At 38.0% G+C, this 19,100-nt stretch overlaps 1 protein-coding gene across 1 annotated transcript in view; it reads right to left on the reverse strand.

Annotated features, from left to right (window-relative positions):
* The window catches only part of cntnap2a (contactin associated protein 2a), a 321,999-nt gene that overhangs the window by 124,093 nt on the left and 178,806 nt on the right, over positions 1-19,100 (reverse strand). Inside the window, exons 6-10 of the mRNA XM_053342332.1 lie at positions 16,246-16,298; positions 15,350-15,500; positions 14,750-14,934; positions 11,816-11,959; positions 10,304-10,565 (exon numbers count right to left, since the gene is read on the reverse strand). Coding sequence (XP_053198307.1) covers positions 10,304-10,565; positions 11,816-11,959; positions 14,750-14,934; positions 15,350-15,500; positions 16,246-16,298 — 795 coding nt within the window. The remainder of the gene's footprint in view (positions 1-10,303; positions 10,566-11,815; positions 11,960-14,749; positions 14,935-15,349; positions 15,501-16,245; positions 16,299-19,100) is intronic.

The raw sequence follows: 19,100 nt of genomic DNA on the forward strand, positions 1-19,100 counted from the left end.
TATTATTATTAAACTATTTATTTAAAGGAATTAAAATATATATATTCCAGTACATAAGCAAATGATCACTCAAAGAACAATATTTATGTGTTGTTGTCAAAATAAAATGTAAAATTTCAGATAGTAAACAAAAGACTTAGGACCCATTTCAAAAAATCTTCAAATAAGTAACAGAGGAATGACTGGCCTTCAAATTCGTAGCACAAGCTGCAGAACTGGCAGCACTGGTTTGTAGAGTGACAACCAGCGAGAAGGATGTGACAGCTCTCAGGGAGGAGCTGAATCTTTCTAAGAATGAACTACTGCTCAGCAAGATCAGATTGGACGACATAGAGAAGGCAATTGCAGGTATTAAAGGAGAACCCCAGAAACATACACAGTTTTAAAAAATAGGATTTTTGATCATTTTGATTGTTTGGTCTAATTCTATAAATGAAATGTTTCCGTCCCGTGTTTAAAGGCTCTCTCTCTACTGGTTTGACCACTGCAGGAAAAATTGGACCATTCAATACTGAAACACCACTTATCTACAGTCGAGTCTTCACAAATATTGACGAGTCTTACAGCCCAATTACAGGTATGCATGAGACCTAAAATTATAACATTGGTTGAGGGACAGTCAGCACTGACCTCTCTGATTCTCTACTCTTGCAGGTATTTTCACAGCACCTGTCAAAGGAGTCTACTACTTCAGATTTACTGCCTACAATAAGGAGAAGGGAGAATGGATGGCAATGAATATGTACCATAATAGTCAGAGAATTCTGCACAACTCTGAGTTATCTGGTGTTCATACATTCATTGCAAATGCATTAATTCTACAGCTTGAAAAGGGAAGTGTGGTTTATATGCGTCTCCACCAAGGCAGTGGTCTTTATGATGATACTAACACCTGGAGCACCTTCAGTGGTTTTCTGATGTTCCCTGTGTGACTTTCAAATAATCATAATAATTTGATATTTCACCAAGGCTTTTAAAAACATTGTGAAAAAATGTATCCTATGTTAGCAGTTGTAATTTCACTATAGTTTAAAAATAATATGAATTCATTAAAGGGACATATTATGCTTCTGCTTTCTATTTATGTACTGTTATGATGTTGTACATCTATACTAAATATTTCAAAGCTCCAAAACTTAGGGTTAATATATGTAGAAGGTCCTTGCAAGTCAAAAGCCCATGCTTCAACCTGCCCTGTGATTTTTTCTACCTTGCTAACCCTAACCCTAACCGACGTCATTTTGTTGCTACATACGATCAGTGCTAACATATTCGGCTGTGTGGAAACAAAGTCCATAGCTGGGGAGATTAACAATGTGCATTATATTGAGGAAATGCACCCAAATGAAGAAAACTTTGATGAACAAGCTTATTTACAGTACAGCGATGAAGGAATATGTCAATGACAGAGTTAATGCTTCATATAATGGGTTATTTAGCTCATTACATTTTGCTGTATATAGCCTATGGCCTTAATTCAAGTAACCTAATTACTTCAGGTCGTCTTCAAAAGAGTCTTAATTGCTATATATTCTAAAAGACACTCAATTAACATCAATCATGCATGTAAATGTGGACTGCATGTAAGTGACAGTATATTAACGTCCATCCCAGTTTTACTCTGACATAAATGATTCAGATGAAAATGCACGTTGCAGTTCTTCTTTTAACAGAAACATGCAAGCACATTTCGATTGATTTTAAAATTTTACTCTTTGCCTAAAAATCATTAAATGAGCTCCAACATATCTCTCTGATCTTTTACAACCACAAGTATCTTCAAGGACACTCAGGTCTGCTGGCAGTTGCCTCTGATTGTGCGAAGATCAAGGTTGAAGCACAGGCGAGACTGTGCCCATTCGGTTGTAGCCCCCAAACTCTGGACAGATTGCCTCTGCATGTTAGGCTGGCCTCCATACTGCCTGTTTTTAGACATTTTTACTCTCTGGCTCATAACTCAGTATGCGATATGTCTTTTCTTTGTCTTTTGTCTTTTACACCAGTCTTTGTTTTTGTTTTGTTTTCACTGTGTTGCTTTTATGTTGTTTTTTTTTAAAGATTGATTAATTTTGAATTTTTTGATTTGTTTTAGGATGAAGGTCAGCAGCCAGTTTTTTCCCCCCAAACACAGCCACTACCCCTTACAAGGTCTGGGCATGCATGCAAAACCACAGACATTACACACAAATATTGACAGGAGGTCCACATTGCCCTGTTACCATGGTGACACCAAATATAACTTGACAGATGACATACCACACACAGTGAAGCCCCAAGATGTATTTACACAGAGAAGTCCCAAATGTACCAACACAGTAAAGTTTCTGTGTCAGTTTGTCATAGAAACAGCAGTCATCTTTAACTGTACCTGTGTCTAACTGTAGGTAACCCGGTTAAAATTTAGACAATGTCTGACTGACATACCAACAGTACCTGCTGGGGCTTCAATAGTAACTAGTAACAATAATAACTCACATTGGTACTCTCACCATTGCTGCATGTTATAGACTGGGACATAGGTTCAGGCAGAGAGTAAAAGTGCTCAAGAAACTCTTGCAAAGCATAGTTCATAGTTTGAGCCAATTCACAAACAGACAAGTGGGCAGGACAGCACCACCACCCTTGACACCTGGGTTGAAGAGAGGGAGTGGAGAAACCTGGCAGCGATACACAGGGTGGAGCTCACTGTCACCAATACTAAACTTCAATGCCAGAAAGGGCTGGCAAAGTGGCTGATCTGAGAACACAAATAAAATGCTACAGCTACTGTAATAATAGAGCTGTCTTTACAGTGTTTCCTTTACTTGAAGAGGCAGTATTTGTCATATTGAATGACACAGTTCACACAGTGACACGTTTTAAAGTGGCTGGAACATGCAAAGTCATGCCTTTTTTTGTTTAGCTCTGACCTAACTCAACATCTCTGTGGCGAATAGATGGCATTCATCATGTCTTATAACTACAGTGAAACTAAGCATTATATTGAATTATATACTAAGTTGGTAGTATGCATCAATGAGTTTTAACTTTTGATCCACTTTTTCTTATTTCCATTAGCATTTATAATAAGCCTGAGTCAGCTGGTAGAAACCTAAAACGCATCATGCTCCAATAAAGAAGAACATTTGCAGTTGGGTTTTTTTTTTTTTTTTTTTGCACTCAGCTGAAATTTGTGTTCCATGATGACTACTGAGTGTACAGCGTTTCAGCAAAGACTTGGAGGACTTTATCAACTCCATAATACTGAAAGGCCTCCCTACACCAAGGGGACAGTTAGATCTACATGTAAAATACGTGATGGTGCTAGCATCAGTAATTGAGATGAAGCCATTTCAGATCACCAGTGGCGTGCACAGATAGACAGTAGGTGGTGCTATAGCACCTGCCCTTTGCCCTCTGGACCAAACAAGTGCCCTTTTGAAAGTTTTTTTTTCTTTTTTAACAGTGTACTGTATGTGGCCCATGTTGACATGATCATCTATAAATTCTCGACGATTGAAAGCGTGTGATAATCTACTAGCATGGAAAATGAGGGCGATAAATCTCACACTGCTATAATACGGCAGCCGGCAGTTCCACAGGCCGCGCTGAACCTTATTTTTCAATGAGCACCTACCCCCCAAAATGTGCACGCCACTGCAGATCACAGGCACTGAGCACAGTGCTCGAGATGTATCCATAATACAGGGAGTTAAGGTACAAACAGAATCAATGCTATCACAGTTAGAAAGCCTATATGCAGAGGGCACATATCCCACATTCAAGACTGTCTTACACCCAAATAACCAAGACCAAGTGATATCCTGCTGATTACAAAGCGTTATGTGAGTATTTTATTTCTACCAATTTCAGGTACAGTACAGCTACTATGGATTCCAATGATGGATAACAGACAGTGGCATGATCGAATTTTGAACGTGGTGGAGAGCTAGAGTAAGCTGAACTAAACTCATAAAACTACAATAACATTAAAAAATAAAGCAAAAAATACTCAATCGGTATGACATACAGTATGAGGGTAAACACTAAACATACTGTAGACAAATGTGGGACAAACGGAGAAAAGCAATAAATCGAGAGAAGGTCAAACTGAGTTCAGGCTTGTTGCCGTGATTTTATATGGTGAGAAAAATGAATCATTACTTCACAAAAGCTTTCCAGGAACTGAAAAGATCAGGATTAAAACAGCAAGAACAGCAGTAATGCACAGGAGTGTGTGGGGTATGTGTGTGTGTGTGTGTGTGTGTGTGTGTGTGTGTGTGTGTGTGTTGTTGTGTACAAGTAATGTAGTGTAAATGAACTTATAATGTAAGTCCACTGTGATTGTATTTTAGGTTGAATACCGCCTTTTTTTGTAAATGCATAATCCATGTTACTGTGACTGAGAATTGTAAAACCATGAGTAGGAGACAAAGATGCTTTAAGCCAGTAAGATTATGACAGCTTCATAAAGGACTAAATACATCATAAAACAGTGAGAAAACATGGGTTTATTTGATGGTGAACCCCTGAGATAATGTGGGAAAGAGGGGTGGGAGTTATTATAGCTGATAGGAGGAGGCCAGGTGAATACTGATCATGTTCCCTATGGTAGAAACTAATTACCAGTACACATATTTTGGAAAGTAATACACAACAGTTATCATATTATCAAATTACACATGGGGCAGAAACATTATTTATTGCTGTTACTCTATGTTTTTTTCTTGTTTCCTGTCCTTGGAGAATAAGTTAGGACTATCATACATCATTGTGATAAATCCTTATAAGACTGCAGAGAGTGTGGGTATTATTTCTGTAACATTAACATTCTGCTTTCCTTTCCGCTTACGTTCTTCCCATCTCCTCTCTCATCCTTACTGCTTTTCTTTTGCCCTACATCTTTTTCTCCTTCTCTCCTCTCCTACGTCCCTCTGCTTCTATTACATACTGATCCTGCATGTACATTATGAATGAATTTTGTCTTCTATAAAAGTATGGGGCCCTTTGACATTTATGAATCTATCCACCTCCACTCTTAAATATTCGGTCCTCCAAAGTAGTTTGTAGAGCTCCACACATCTTTATGGATGGCTGTATGCCAACCACACAGAGCCTGAGAATATAACATATTATATACACATTAATACACAAACACACACAGGGACATACACACACACACTCAGCGGGAATGAAATAGTGTAACATTATAAATGGGGGGTGGCTGTAGTGTGTTTTTCCCACCTTAAATCTGTGCCTCGGGCCTTTCCATTATTATAATTCCTTATGCTTCCTATTCACGCTGTGCAAGTTAACCTTGTGTGTGTGTGTATGTGTGTGTGAGAGAGAGAAAGTGATGGTAATTCCGCATCTCAGAAGAACTGATGTTATAACTTCTGGCTGAGTCGATGGATGTGAAAGCATGCATGTAAAAACACACACACACACACACACACACACACACACACACGCACACACACACAAACACACACACACAAACACACAGAATTAACATTGCAAAATATTGCTGATTTGTTCTACTTTGCAATGCGCCTCCTCTCTGACTGATTTTGTGGGGTGACAAATTGTCCTGGTGCTATCAAATTGGCTGATTTACTGAAATAATGAAGGGATAAATTAATAAGTGCAAAAAAAAAGACTGAGAGCAACCAAGTAAAGCTGATGAAAGTTATTCTTGCACAACAAATACCTGTTTTATAAAACTGTTACATTATGCTAGAAGTATACAAAGATGATTTATAACCATTAAGCTGTACAAGCATGATACAAGAGATACAAAAATGATTGAAAGGAAATTCAAAATACTACAGTATGACAGCAACAAATGTTAGATACGTTCATACTATTTAGGGAATGGACTGAAGAATGACAGCAATATAATGTGTGGGAACAGGGAATTATTTATTTGGTTATTATTTTATTGTTGGAAGAAGTGCATCTAAAGTTGTATTTAAGATTATCTTGCATTCATTACCTGACACTGTCTAAAAAACATGTAATGTGGTGAAGAATGTAGAAAGCTAAACTATAGTTTCATGTTTTTTGAAGTTTTACTTCAACATATCTAATTAATCAAGATTAATTATGTCTACTTAAGTCTTTTGTCTTCTTTGACAACCAATCAGGAGTGCCAAAACACATATTTCCTCACTGTCAGCATGAAAATCTCATTTGGCAAAAGCACACTGGAGACAGCGAGTATTGTTTCCATGGAAACAATGCGCCTGCCCAATCTGATAATTAATCATGATCAGAGGATCACACCTTGAATACACCTACAGTATTCAAAGACAAATACCAACATTCACCAGCTACTTATGTAATGTTTTCACTGGCTTTGGTTTATTGGATTATTTCATGGTAATGGGTAACATGGAAAATAGGGGTGTGATTTATATTGGGGCACATCAAAACATGTTTTGATCCTGCTGTAAAGCCATCAGGGCAACACTTTCCAGCCCTGCTCCAACAAAGCTGTTTTACAATTCCAAAAAAAGAGTGATGAGAGGAAAAGAGAAGAGAGTTGGAGATTAAATGTGTAAGTTAGTAAAAGGAAAGTGACGAGAAAATGAGATCAGAGTCCCTGCAAGAATCACAAGTAAGTACCTTCTATTAACACACACACACACACACCCTTGAGAAGACACCCACAGTCTAATTGAGAGTATTCACGCAAAGACCTCATTTTCCCGTCACTTTCTTTATCTGCCTCTACACTTCTCGAGAGGAGGAAGAGGATGGAATGACAGAGGTTTTCTCAAAGGAGTGAAGATCATGTTTCTGCAGGTCACAAACAGCCTTAGGGTAAGGTCTCTCTCTTTCTCTTTCTCTTTCTATTTCTATTTCTCTCTCTCTCTCACACTCACACACACACAACCACACGACCACATGTGTTATGCATAGGGGGATTACTATGTGTATATTCTTAGCACACGAGATCCACTGTACCTGCAGCTCTATCTCCAAAAAGGAAAATAAATTAACTTTAATGGCTTGGGACCCACTGTAGCGAGAATGAGATTATGAAGAACTACTAAAGTGATTGGACGCTATCAGAAATACAGAGCTTTTCTTCATCTCTCCCTTCCTTCTTCCACCTTTGTCTTTTACTGCACCTGCAGAGAAAACTATTTGTAAATTATATTATTATTATAAACTGGTAGCTAGAGGACAATGACTGATGCCTGACTCTGATGATACTCATTGGCTAGTTAGATGTTGGACTCTCTAAATTAAACTCTCTGTACTTCTACAGTATCACTGCCATCTTATAAAGACTGGTACACTGAAACAAGAGACTCAATCATAATGACTTGAATGTTAAAAAATGAAATATTCCTTCAATATAGCTTTAAATACTACACCACGCTATGTCAGTTATGTTGATGGTCACAGTACGTTATTAGAGTAAAATCTTAAAAAAAGTTGTTTATACATAGGCTAGGTGACAGGATTTAAAGCAAAAGCGGGTGGGAAATTGACTTTTTAAGATTTTGTTGGCATAGACAACAGACAGACGGGAAACATGGGAGAGAGAGGGAGGGGTGACATGCAGCAAAGGACCTCCGATCGGGATTCGAACCGAATCGACTGTGTATATGGCATGCACTCTAACCACTCGACCACCCTGTCAAATAGTTTCTTAAAAAGTTTCTCTAAAGTCTATTTCGGCCCGGAATAAAGACAAAAATCAAAGTCTGTACAGTATTGATACAAAGTGTGCCACCTGGTGAGGACTCCTAACTGATTGGTGTCCCAGGGAGCTAAAAAATCAAAACACAACTTCACTGTAGCCAGTTTAGATCGAGTGCTGAGGCACGACTTTAGCTCACGATATCAATGTTTCTTTTTTGCGCATTAGAAGAACTTACCCCTAAACCTGATTTATTGTGACATGTTCAATGCCAGAGATATTGTCTGGCAACATATTTTCCCCTTCCTTTTTATTTTGTGGCCTTCCTTGTGTCTTTCTCCTATAGATAAACTAATCCACACCAGTATGATATCACTTTCTGTAATTTACTGTGTCCCAGCTATAAATATCATCTTAAAGGTTGAAAGTTAAATCAGTTAAATATAGTAAATAAAAAGATATGTGGATTAAGCCTACCTTCCAGTAGATGCCTGATTATATATCTCAATAAGCTGTTGCTAAACAGCTTCATAAACAAATTATCCCCACTGGCAAAAGAAAAAAATGGATTGTGTAGTCTCTGTAAGATCCTCTCTTTTCTCCCTCCCTCTCTTCTTCTTAGTGTGTGCACATCTGCACGTCTCTCCTCAGTATATTTGCCATTAAGAGGGACTAAGCATTTCATTACAAGTCTACTCAGCTCACACTGTGTCATTGAAGCCAGAAGCCAGTGTGGCTTTCTTTCTTAGAGATACTAATAACAGAATCAAAGGAGAGAGTGGGTGTTTTTGTGTGTGAGACTGTGTTTGTGTGTCTGTATATTCTAGTTATATTGATGTAATCGCAGGCTCAAGCCCAATTAGCCTAGAGGGTAACTCTGTAATAATCCCTACCCCTGGGCATAATGGCCTATTAAAGCAGCAGTGGACAGAATAAATGAGAAAGACAAAAGAGAGGGGGGAAATAAGAGTAAGGGAAGAAGGGGAGGATAAGAGAGTCTGTATGATAAGAGAAAATGAAAGGAACCATTAAGAACAGACACGCTGCAGAAAAAAAAGGTCTAATTTCAACCTTATTCTCTTGGTGTTTTATGTAAATGATCAATACTCTAAACATTCCAGCTTTATGCACAGCAGCTCTGAAAACACAAACAGGTTGTTCAGTGACGTGTTTAAACATGCTTTTATTCAGCAATTATCACAAACACTTTTAGTTATAAAAGTGTAGTTATTTACTTTATTGACTGCCATTTGTGGCAGAAGAAGCAGGAAACACAATCTGATCTCATTGCTGCAGTTTCAAAATATTCTTTATGTTCTTTCTTTGTTGGGAAATCTGCTCTGTCATTGGACTGCTTATTAGTGTGGTTGGGCTCCAGACAACATAAATCAACAACATGTTGAGTCAGAGACTGTGGAGAGGCGAGACTGAGCCTGGACCAAGAGGAATATCTTAAACCTGCAGCGTGGAACTTTTACATATAAATCCCTTGCCAAATGAGTTCATACAATTCTGATTAAGCCTAACATCACTAGATAAATCTTTTTGTAATTCACAGTATACCAGACATTTTATTCTGGTGTCGGGTTTAAAATGAATTAAAAATATAATGTAATCACCTCTTTTAGACTTTCCAAATGGATCAAATTCTGATAGGGACAGTATTTATTTTGCAGGGTTGTGTGATGCTTAAAACAATGTATGTACTTATTTTTATTATTCCAGTATTATAACATTACAAACATTTAAGGCACATTCTGTGATACCATAATTGAAAACGTTGAATCAGCTTCTAAGATATAGAGAGAAGCCAATACAATAAAACAAAAGATAATAACAATGTGAGGGTTTCATTCTACAAGGGCAAATAAGTCGATTAAAATACAGCCGCAACCGTAGCAACGAAGTGGGCTGCTGCAGAGTCCATGATTTAAGCGTATGTCGACTGTTTTTGTAATTACTCACACTTCCAGAGGGGGGACTCAAAAGTCCCACAGTCCAGCTTTAATTGACTATGACCACAACTGACACAACTGTAGTCTCTGTGCCAACGCTTAAAAGTACAGACAGTGCTGCAGAGGTACTACAAAAAGCTAATTACAAATAGATGTAGTCCATATACATTAGGAATACAGTAATATGTAAAACTAAGCCCAGACGTCAGCCTTTCAACCCTCATGAACTTCTGTTTGCATCACTTTTGCAAGAAGTTTCAAAATGTGGACAACATTGCTTCAAACTTTACCAAACACTCCAAATGAAATGTGGTTCTTATAATAGAGTACAACAGGGAATATAACAGTGACAGGTGTCTTGATAATTGTGTTTCATTATGTAAATCACAGATAGCCAAACTATTCTGTGGCTGCAGGTTTTCATTCCAACCAAGCAGGAGCACACCATGCTTGACTCATTTAATCAACTGACCTTTAGTCTTCAGACAGTTGAATTGGTTGAATCATGTGCTCTTGATGGGTTGGAACAAAAACCTGTAGGCACACGGTCCTTAATGGAATAGTTTGGACATGTCTGAAACTGTTTGTTTTGTCTCCATGCTACTGACTTTATTCATTATGCTAGTGAGTGAGGAATGGAGTTAATCAGTGTTGTAGTGAAAATAAAGCAAAGGAAGAGCTGCATTTAAACTTTTTGTGAGTGTGTCAAACTCACCTGATGATAAGTCGACCCGGTTGTTTCTGTTTGCCATCGTCACATTGATATGAACTAGAACTTTGCCATCTTTGAGTGATATCTCCAGCGTGCCATTGTCAACATTGCTGAAGAGGAGGAGCCCATCAGGGTTCCACGTACGAAACTGAAAGCCCACAGATACTGTATTGTGATTGGCCCGTCCTGGCAGCTGCAGGAAGCTGGTCGCATTGAAAAAGACGGGGAAGGTGTGGGTCTCCACACAGGAGAACGACAGGTTACGCTGTTAACACACAAATTCAGAGACAGAATAAGACCAACAAAAAGAGATAATGGAAAGTCATCAACTGATCTCCAACGCAAAAGAATAAAAAATAAAGCTAATCCCTTGAATGTGGACCTGTATTTGAAGTGGCTTGGATATTTCAAATGGCCCAACACTTCAGAAAATCATGTATTTATTCACTGGGCCTTTAAGCTTTGAATCTAGCTTCTGTCTGTTTACCTTCAGATGCTCCTGACTAAAGCTAGATTCAAAGGCTTGTGCTCCTTGTACACATGGTAAATAGCCCCTGTTTGACTCACCCTGTGTTTAAAACCATGGTTGAACAGTAACCTGGATTATGTGGATGTGCTGGTAGAAAAAAAACACTATTGTGGAATTTAAACACTAATTACCACTGAGCTTCTCCAGCATTGTGCTCTTAATCAAATCATTAACAAACACACATTATTGAACTGCCTTATCAACTACTGATGATTTCTCATTGCATCTGTGCATGTGTGTGTGTGTGTGTGTATGTGTGTGTGAGAGTGTCTGTGAAATTTGAGAGCGGATCTGTTTTGATTAGAAATGAATGACGGTGTGAGTCATCAGAGAGAATTAGAGGTGCAGCTTTAATGAACTTGATTAGTGCCTCCATTTGTTCAATCAGTTCAACAGAGATCAAAGAAGATACACTGGCTGTTAAGGAGGAACAGGAGATGGGGAGAGATGAGGGCTATGAGACTTTAGAGTCTATCAAAGGCTGTTCAGTAACTAATTTTAAGGATGGCAAAACACTTAATGTGCTGAAGTTACATTCAGCAGTCATCCACAGGGCTGCGTATTTGATGAAGAGAAGCAAGGCATTTAATATACTTTTTATTCTGTTGAAATAGGCTGAAAACAGTGTTTCACAGTGGTTGCAGTGAAATTCTGTCTTTGTAGGTTGCAGTAAAATAATAAAATGGCAGCTGTGATATCAAGAGGGAGCACAGGGACAGCAGGCAAATACATAGAGGGGCCACTGATGGGTCAGTTGTATCTGATTAATTATGAATCTGTTAAACTTTCTTGGTGCAGTGAATAATTTGCTTCCTGACTCAGGTCAGTTACAAGAGCTAGCATGACAATAATGAGTTATGGTCAATATTCTGCTGCTGCTGCTGGACACACTTTCTCATTCAAGTGAATGGGAAGGTGTGTCTAAACTTTTGACTGGTATAATATGCAAATGTGTGTGTGATTGTGTATATGCAAATTTCCCTTACAAAGCTGGAGGTGTCTAGCTTCTTTCGGCGGGCCAGGTCTGTAATGTTGTCTCCATTGTAGTTGATGCTCTCCATGCAGCCTTTAAAGTTCTTTCTCCCTCCTCCCACTGGTTTCCCACTGTATGGCATACCGCCAAAACTCAACTGGAAAGACAGAGGGCAGAAAGGTAAAAACAGATGGAGAGTGGAAAAAAGACAAATTATAACTTCCTTTACATTTGGTTAGTTTAGAGAGAATTGTAATAATCTAGATATAGTTGACAAGAAATGAAAATAAAAACAGACATTATTGTTTGACAATTTCCCTGACCAAAATGTGTTCCAATTAATGTATGTTCAAATATATAATAAGACCAACTTTGACTTTGGGGCATTTTTATACCTTAATTTGAGTCAACAATAGTGAGATGAAGCAATAAATCAAATAAGTTGAATTTAAATGGTCCAATCTAATACATTTGAGACTTCACAACAAACAGCCATGGATGGAGACAAACTGGGGTGTCCCCTAATTTTCATTTTCTACAGATATTTTGATATTTTACTAATTAAATTAACCAGGTAGGTTACCTGTGTACTGTATGGTCAAAACAGTCATGCAATTGGGGAGTAAAGGACAACGTTTGCCAACCCACACCAACAAACAATCAAATGGACAACAGTGAAATGTCACAGACGGATATGGTATTAAGGCTAACGGTTAAAAGGGACACGTTTTATTGGTTTTGTTGGTAAGAGTTTGTGTGATGTTGTCCTTTTGTGTGTAGTGTGTAGTGCAATATCCTGAAGGTATGTGAAGGTCTACAAACACTCAATTCTGACCATGAAAAAAACCTCTTATGATGACAATGTGAAGGCAAGTTTAGACTGACCACTGTATGACTCTATGCACTTTTTGTACGGTGGCATCCGAATGTGCTTGACAAACATCGTAGTGCCACCTTTAGGTCAGTTGTGCATCAGTTAAATCTCAAGGCATCAAATATATATATTTTTTAAACCACATACTTTGATATTAGTATACTGTTGATATATATACATTAAATATCATGTACATTTATATAATGTGACCACAGTAGCAGCAGGAGAGAGCATTACAGGAAGGAGACAGGGGATTGTGTGGAACAGATGTGATGAGAGGAGAACTGAGGCGAGAAGATTGAGGCTAATAAACAGACATCTGGTGAGAAGCGCTGAAGGACACCGAAATGATGCAAACGCAAAGTGTGTTTCATATTCACATATTACTTTTGTGCAAGTGTTCAGTCTTATTCTTTCAACTCTGAAGGAAGCCAAAATGATGGAGATGGGTGTGCATTTACCAATAGATATGCGTCTGTCTATCCGTATGTGTGTGTGTGTGTGTCTGTGCGTGTGTGTGTGTTTCGGAGTCTGCTGTGACGCTTCAGTAGTCTTAGTAATTACAGCTAAGGGTAGACACACATGCACCCGGATATTTAGTCTACAGGCTTAAATGGGAGCAGAAGATGTACAGCCCTGCACACACACACACACAAGCACACAAGGCGGAGTGTGTGGACCACATTTAGTCCAGTCGTAGGCTACACTTTGAGTAAAAGCTGGTCACAGTTTCAACTCTGTCAGGAAATAACAATGCAAGGATACATTCAGAGTTCACCACCGACATGCAAATCAAACACACACACACACACAATACCTTCTGGTTCACCCTGTTGTATAGATTTCCCTTAAGATTCTTTAATTCAACGGCTTCAGTTTAATTGGACTGTGGTTTGTCCTGCCCCATTTCTCAGTATCCTACTTAACACTGGAATAGATCAGCCATATCAGCAATGCTTGGTGAAAGGTCACACACGAACATATCAATACACTCACACACACACACACACAAACACAAGCATGTACCCATGTATAGATTCACATGCACACAATGTACACAGCACACAATCACATTACACAAAAATGTATTTCATACCCATTATGCATTCCAAAATCAATTTCCTGTTTTAAGTATTATTAGCTGAACTTGTTGCATTCCATTACTGACTGACATTAATTATGTGAATCTCAAGGATTAGCATTAAAGCACAGTGTAAAACCAATATCTAATTTCCTGTGTGGTATCAATGTACTGTTAAGACAATGGAGGACGAGCTACCATCTGTTTCCTCAAAATGCATTTACACAATCAGTAAAGCCCATAAGGACAGGTAACATGCTGGAAATACTACAATAACCAGAATCTGTAGGGATAAACAGCAGCAGAAGGAGACAACGAATAACTATAAATGAAACCTTGTTTTCACAGGTTTGAAATGATTGAACAGCACTGTCGAGACTCTCCATCAGTTTTGAAGCGTTCAGATTTTATCTGGGAACTGCTCACATTAGCAGATACAGTATGTGCTGAAAATCAGTATTGCCCAAAGCTCCTAAACTAGACTTCTCACAATGTTTTCTACTGCATTGAACTTCCTGCAATTGGAGTCCATTCCAGCTACATTGAATTACCTGCCCTAAAGCTCCATCAATTTTTCATATGTTAAAGTCCATCTGAAATAATAGTTACTCATCCCCTTTTTGTAGTCATAAATAATGTCAGTGTTATTTTCCATGTATTGTCAATACTGCTGGTTTTCGTCAAAGAAGAATTATTGTGTAAGTTATTTACACAACAGATATGTATGCTGTGTCAGAAATACATGCAATTTAATTTCAGTTGGACTTTAAGGTTTTGGGAAGTTTATCCCAGAGCTTGGGTTGAGGGTTAGGGTAAAATGCTGATGTAGGCCTCTAAAGCCTTCTGAGACACTGTGGGCCCTATTTGCTCTGAAACTAGGCTCAAACACATGCAAGTGGTACAAATGCATGGCCAAACATGGGCAACAATTGTTGGACTTATTTTGACTGTTATTGTCCCTTTCTGTGCACTCTGTATACTTTGCTTCTCACCTCATAGTCCAAATCGAGGTGGTCAAACTCTCCATTGGTCCTGAAGTGCTGAGTGTGTCTGTCCAAGGTGAAGTTAACATTACGACGGTAACGTTCAATCACCACTGAGTGCCAGTGATTGTCATCCAAGAGGCTGCCAGTGGTCACAGAGGTATGACCCAAGATAGAACCATACTGGTTACTTCCTGTAATTAACATGTAATAATAATGTTAGTTATAAAACACAGGCATTAGACACAGTCAGTGAGGCATTTCAAGTTATTCTCTCACCCATTGTAAAGCAAACATAATTGTATTACTGTTTCCTGCCCATAATAACACACCTGATATTTCTTTCACAGCTCATTATTAAGACTTCATTGTAACGCTGGGTACAGGTACTCATTTGTTGTTTCTGTGCTGCAGGAAGGTGTCCTTAAAGGTTATTCCAATTCTGTCAGCATAAAAGGTAATATGCTGTGCCATGGCACTTTATCTTTGCTCCAAGATAGTGTTATCTTGACAGGCAATCTATACATTTTGATAACAAAAGTGTGGAATTACAATTTATTTGCTTTGCTTTAGTTTGTCTAAATAAATGAAAAGGCATGATTTGCCCACCTAGGTTTATCTGCAGCAGCAGCTTGGCCTTGCGAAGCTCCAGGGTGATGTAGTCTCCCTGCTGGCCCTCCCCATGGAGGATTACACCCTCGCTTTCTGATGTCTTGAACCTCAGTGCTATCACATCCTTAATGATCTTCATCTTCTTCACCTGCACGAATGTGAATTAACACCATGAACTCCAATGGGTTGCTTAACACCACAGATGGCTCATTTATGATTAAAAAGATGGAAAAAAATCATGAAAAATAAATCTTTATTTATAAAACACTCAAACTACTAAAAATGATGTCTGAACTGTCCCATGTCTGACATCTGAATGCTTATGCCAGGTAAACAGTTTTTCACATTTACATTCAAACAAAGAAAAATGTTTTTATCGATTATGGTAATAATGCCTGCAGGGAAAAGGAAGAATAACAAGGTTTTTAATCCCAGTTTGAGAGTTCCATATCATTGTCAAAGCATGATTTCATATGCTTGAACCCCTGCCATTACCCAAAATGCAAAACCCAAAAATAATACTAGGCTGTTGCAAATAACTACTCCAATTTGTGTGTGTTGGTACATATCAGGTTGGTTATGATTTAGTAATCTACACAGCTATTATGTTCATGGAATGAAATTCATCAAAACAATAAACATAAAAAAGTATATTCTCAAGCTTTACATGATGCAATGTTTTGCAATCATCTTATACCAGTATGTTGATTATTAACCTAAAGGTTAAAGAACAGAAAACTAAAGTGTTATTAGTTATTATCCATCATATCACATCAATGTTGGTCAGTTTTAGGATCTCAGATAGACAATCTAAAATGACTGCAAAGAGTTTAAATAATTTAATTTGCATATTCAGTGTAATAAAAAACAAAACAAAAAAACAAATCCAGTACCTTAAAACGATATGAGATTACACCCTGTCCATCAAAATTGATCACATCCGCCCCTAAAACAAACAAATAGTAGACAGATAGAAACAATAGAGAATGAAAGAGTAAAATAAAAAATAAATAGTAAAACACAAGCGAAAGGAAGTAAGACAGTGAGAGAAAGGGAGAAAAGGAAAGATTGAAAGGGATTAGTGATAAATTGTCATGCACATGTTGTCTAACAAGGCAAACAGTGTGGACAAGATCCCTCATCCCAGATTGACAGATCAATATATTTAACCCTTTAGCTCCAGAGTATACTGTGGCTTATACCCACGTATAGGACTGTATCAAAAAAGAATTCTAATTATTATGAATAAATAAATATATATAACAACTTATGTGAAATATGTATTATAAATATGTATTTCCAGCTTACATCAAACAACAAATCCACAATAGTAACAGTGTTGTCAACAAGCTCAGTCAGGTAATGAACAGTCTTTCACAAAAGAGCACTAAAATAATATAATATAATAAAATGACTGATGGCTAATTCCCATTTTGCTGCTTGAGTTTCAGGTGCTATCAACCAGGAATTGGAAACACCTGGAAGTGGGTGTGCAGGCCAGTTAAACAATACTTATCACACATTACACATATTCTTAAGAACATACAGCTGTTGGACATACAATTCAACTCTTGCTACAGTATCATTGAAATAAAAGATGATTAACTCCCAACTGTATCTTCATCTTACTGTCATCATCCAAACTGTTCAAGTGGTTAGTTAAAAGTGCATGGGTGTGTGTCTGTGTCATGTGATTGTTTGGAGATGGTGGGGAGGAATGTATAGGGTATGATAGGATGACATACTGTAGCTTGGAAAATATTGGATCATATATAACATAAACAATCACGGCTACACTGTCCCTCAGTCTCACATGCATGGTCTCTTGCTTTCTCCCTGAACACACACATACACTGTGCATGGTATGGGGGTTGGGTTGGGGTAGGTGTGGGAGGGTTGGAAGAAATTACATCTGTTCCCTTTGTTCGAACTTCAGTGCCTCTGAAATGATCCCATGCTGCCTTTCACTGGGTAGAAATGCATGTCTTTCCATCTTTCACTGCTTTATATTTGTTTCATGTTCTTACACCCTGTTCTTCCTCTCTCTTTATCTGTTACTCCCCCCTCCTGCTGCACTTATTTTTTTCACTTCCCACTTTAGTTTCCCCTCTTCCTTCCATTAATTCATTTGCTTTACCCCTCTTACTCTCTCTCTCTCTCTCCGCCCCCCTCATCAAGGTTTTCTGTCACGTTTATGGTGCAAATGGTGGTAGTTGACAGTTTCCCAATTGTTTTATGAGATATTGCAGACCTAGGTGTGCTGCTCAGAAAAGGGTTGCCAGCTCAGCTGTGTGTATGATGTCAGGAGACTTTATGGAGGATGGAGGGCTTTTCTATCACCTGCAGACTCCTGTGTGATGGATAGAATGTGAAAGACAGAGGAAGAGAGGTTGACCCACTCTCATGCAGAGTAACAAGGGGATGATTTCCTGGTCTATATCCAGGGCAGCTGTGATGGCATCCACACATGATGGCTGAGGTTCTAAGAGATCATGCCCTAACCCAGATGGTGGTTTTGCACCAGAGATGTGTAGAAGAAGTGGAGGTTAAATTTGGCAGACCAGTAAAATCTTTGAATAGGGTTAGGGTTGGGTTGAGGTCACTGTTATATGACTGACACAATTATGAAAATGTGAGGTGTTAAAATACAAAGAGAATATTTTATGACTTGACAGTATGATGATGCTAAAAAAGAAACTTAATTTTTAAGTGAGGTATCTCACAATGAAATCACAATGAAGCTGTGATTGAACTGATAATTACACAATATTTACTCCCCACTTCAAATGACGAAATATGAAGTGCTTTTACTGGGTTGTCCCTAAGACAAAGACAACATATATGAAAGCTTCCTTTAAATGTCTCTTTATAACTTGTAACAACCTGTTGAGAGAAAGGGGAAAGGTGGACTGCTGACTGTGCACTTCTGTGTTAATTATAAAACAATGTAGGTCCTATATAAAGTAACACCTAAGAGACTCAAACAGCATCATGCCAGGGTGAATTAAAGGTCCACTTTACTGGCATGTAGTAATAATGTTTAGTTGTATCAATGGCAACATGTGTCATCAGGTAAACAGTAAATTAGATGTCTGTGAACACAAAAGCAGATCACTTGCAGTATTACATACCTGTATAATAGTAAGTTGAAAATTTGCATTTTAATTTAAAATGTAAATGATTTATGTTTTGGTGTACATTTAGTCATTGTTTCCAATATTATACATACTACCGGTAAATGATAAAAACCACACACCAAATTGTCAATTGATTTATCCATAATCAAAGTAATTGTTTGCTGCAGGAAAGTATTGTAATAAATATTTACTCCCCTTTAATTTCCATACCACATCACTGAGCCTACAGCAATACTGTTTTAGCAATTCATGTGTTGGGCCTCGGTCCTGCCCCAGAAATAGATGCAATCCCTAAACACAATCTACATAAGTATATTTCTTAAACTCAACAAATGATGATGGTGATACATCATCCTGACAACAAATTTAAGGTACTAGTGGCATAAATAGGCCACAGGTGAAATATATGATATGCTTGAAATTCCACTTGCATGAGAGTGATTGCATTTGTATAGAAAATTTAATTTGTACTCTGTATCTGTCTGACTTCCCTTTTCTCTCACATACTGGCTGTACTATTCCTTGACTCATCTATGAAATAATTGATTTTCTGTTGATCCTATGTTCATCAAAATGGAAATGAGCATGTAAATTCCACAGCATGGTGGATC

Source organism: Scomber japonicus, chromosome 21, assembly GCF_027409825.1.
Source record: "Scomber japonicus isolate fScoJap1 chromosome 21, fScoJap1.pri, whole genome shotgun sequence".
Lineage (NCBI taxonomy): Eukaryota > Metazoa > Chordata > Actinopteri > Scombriformes > Scombridae > Scomber > Scomber japonicus.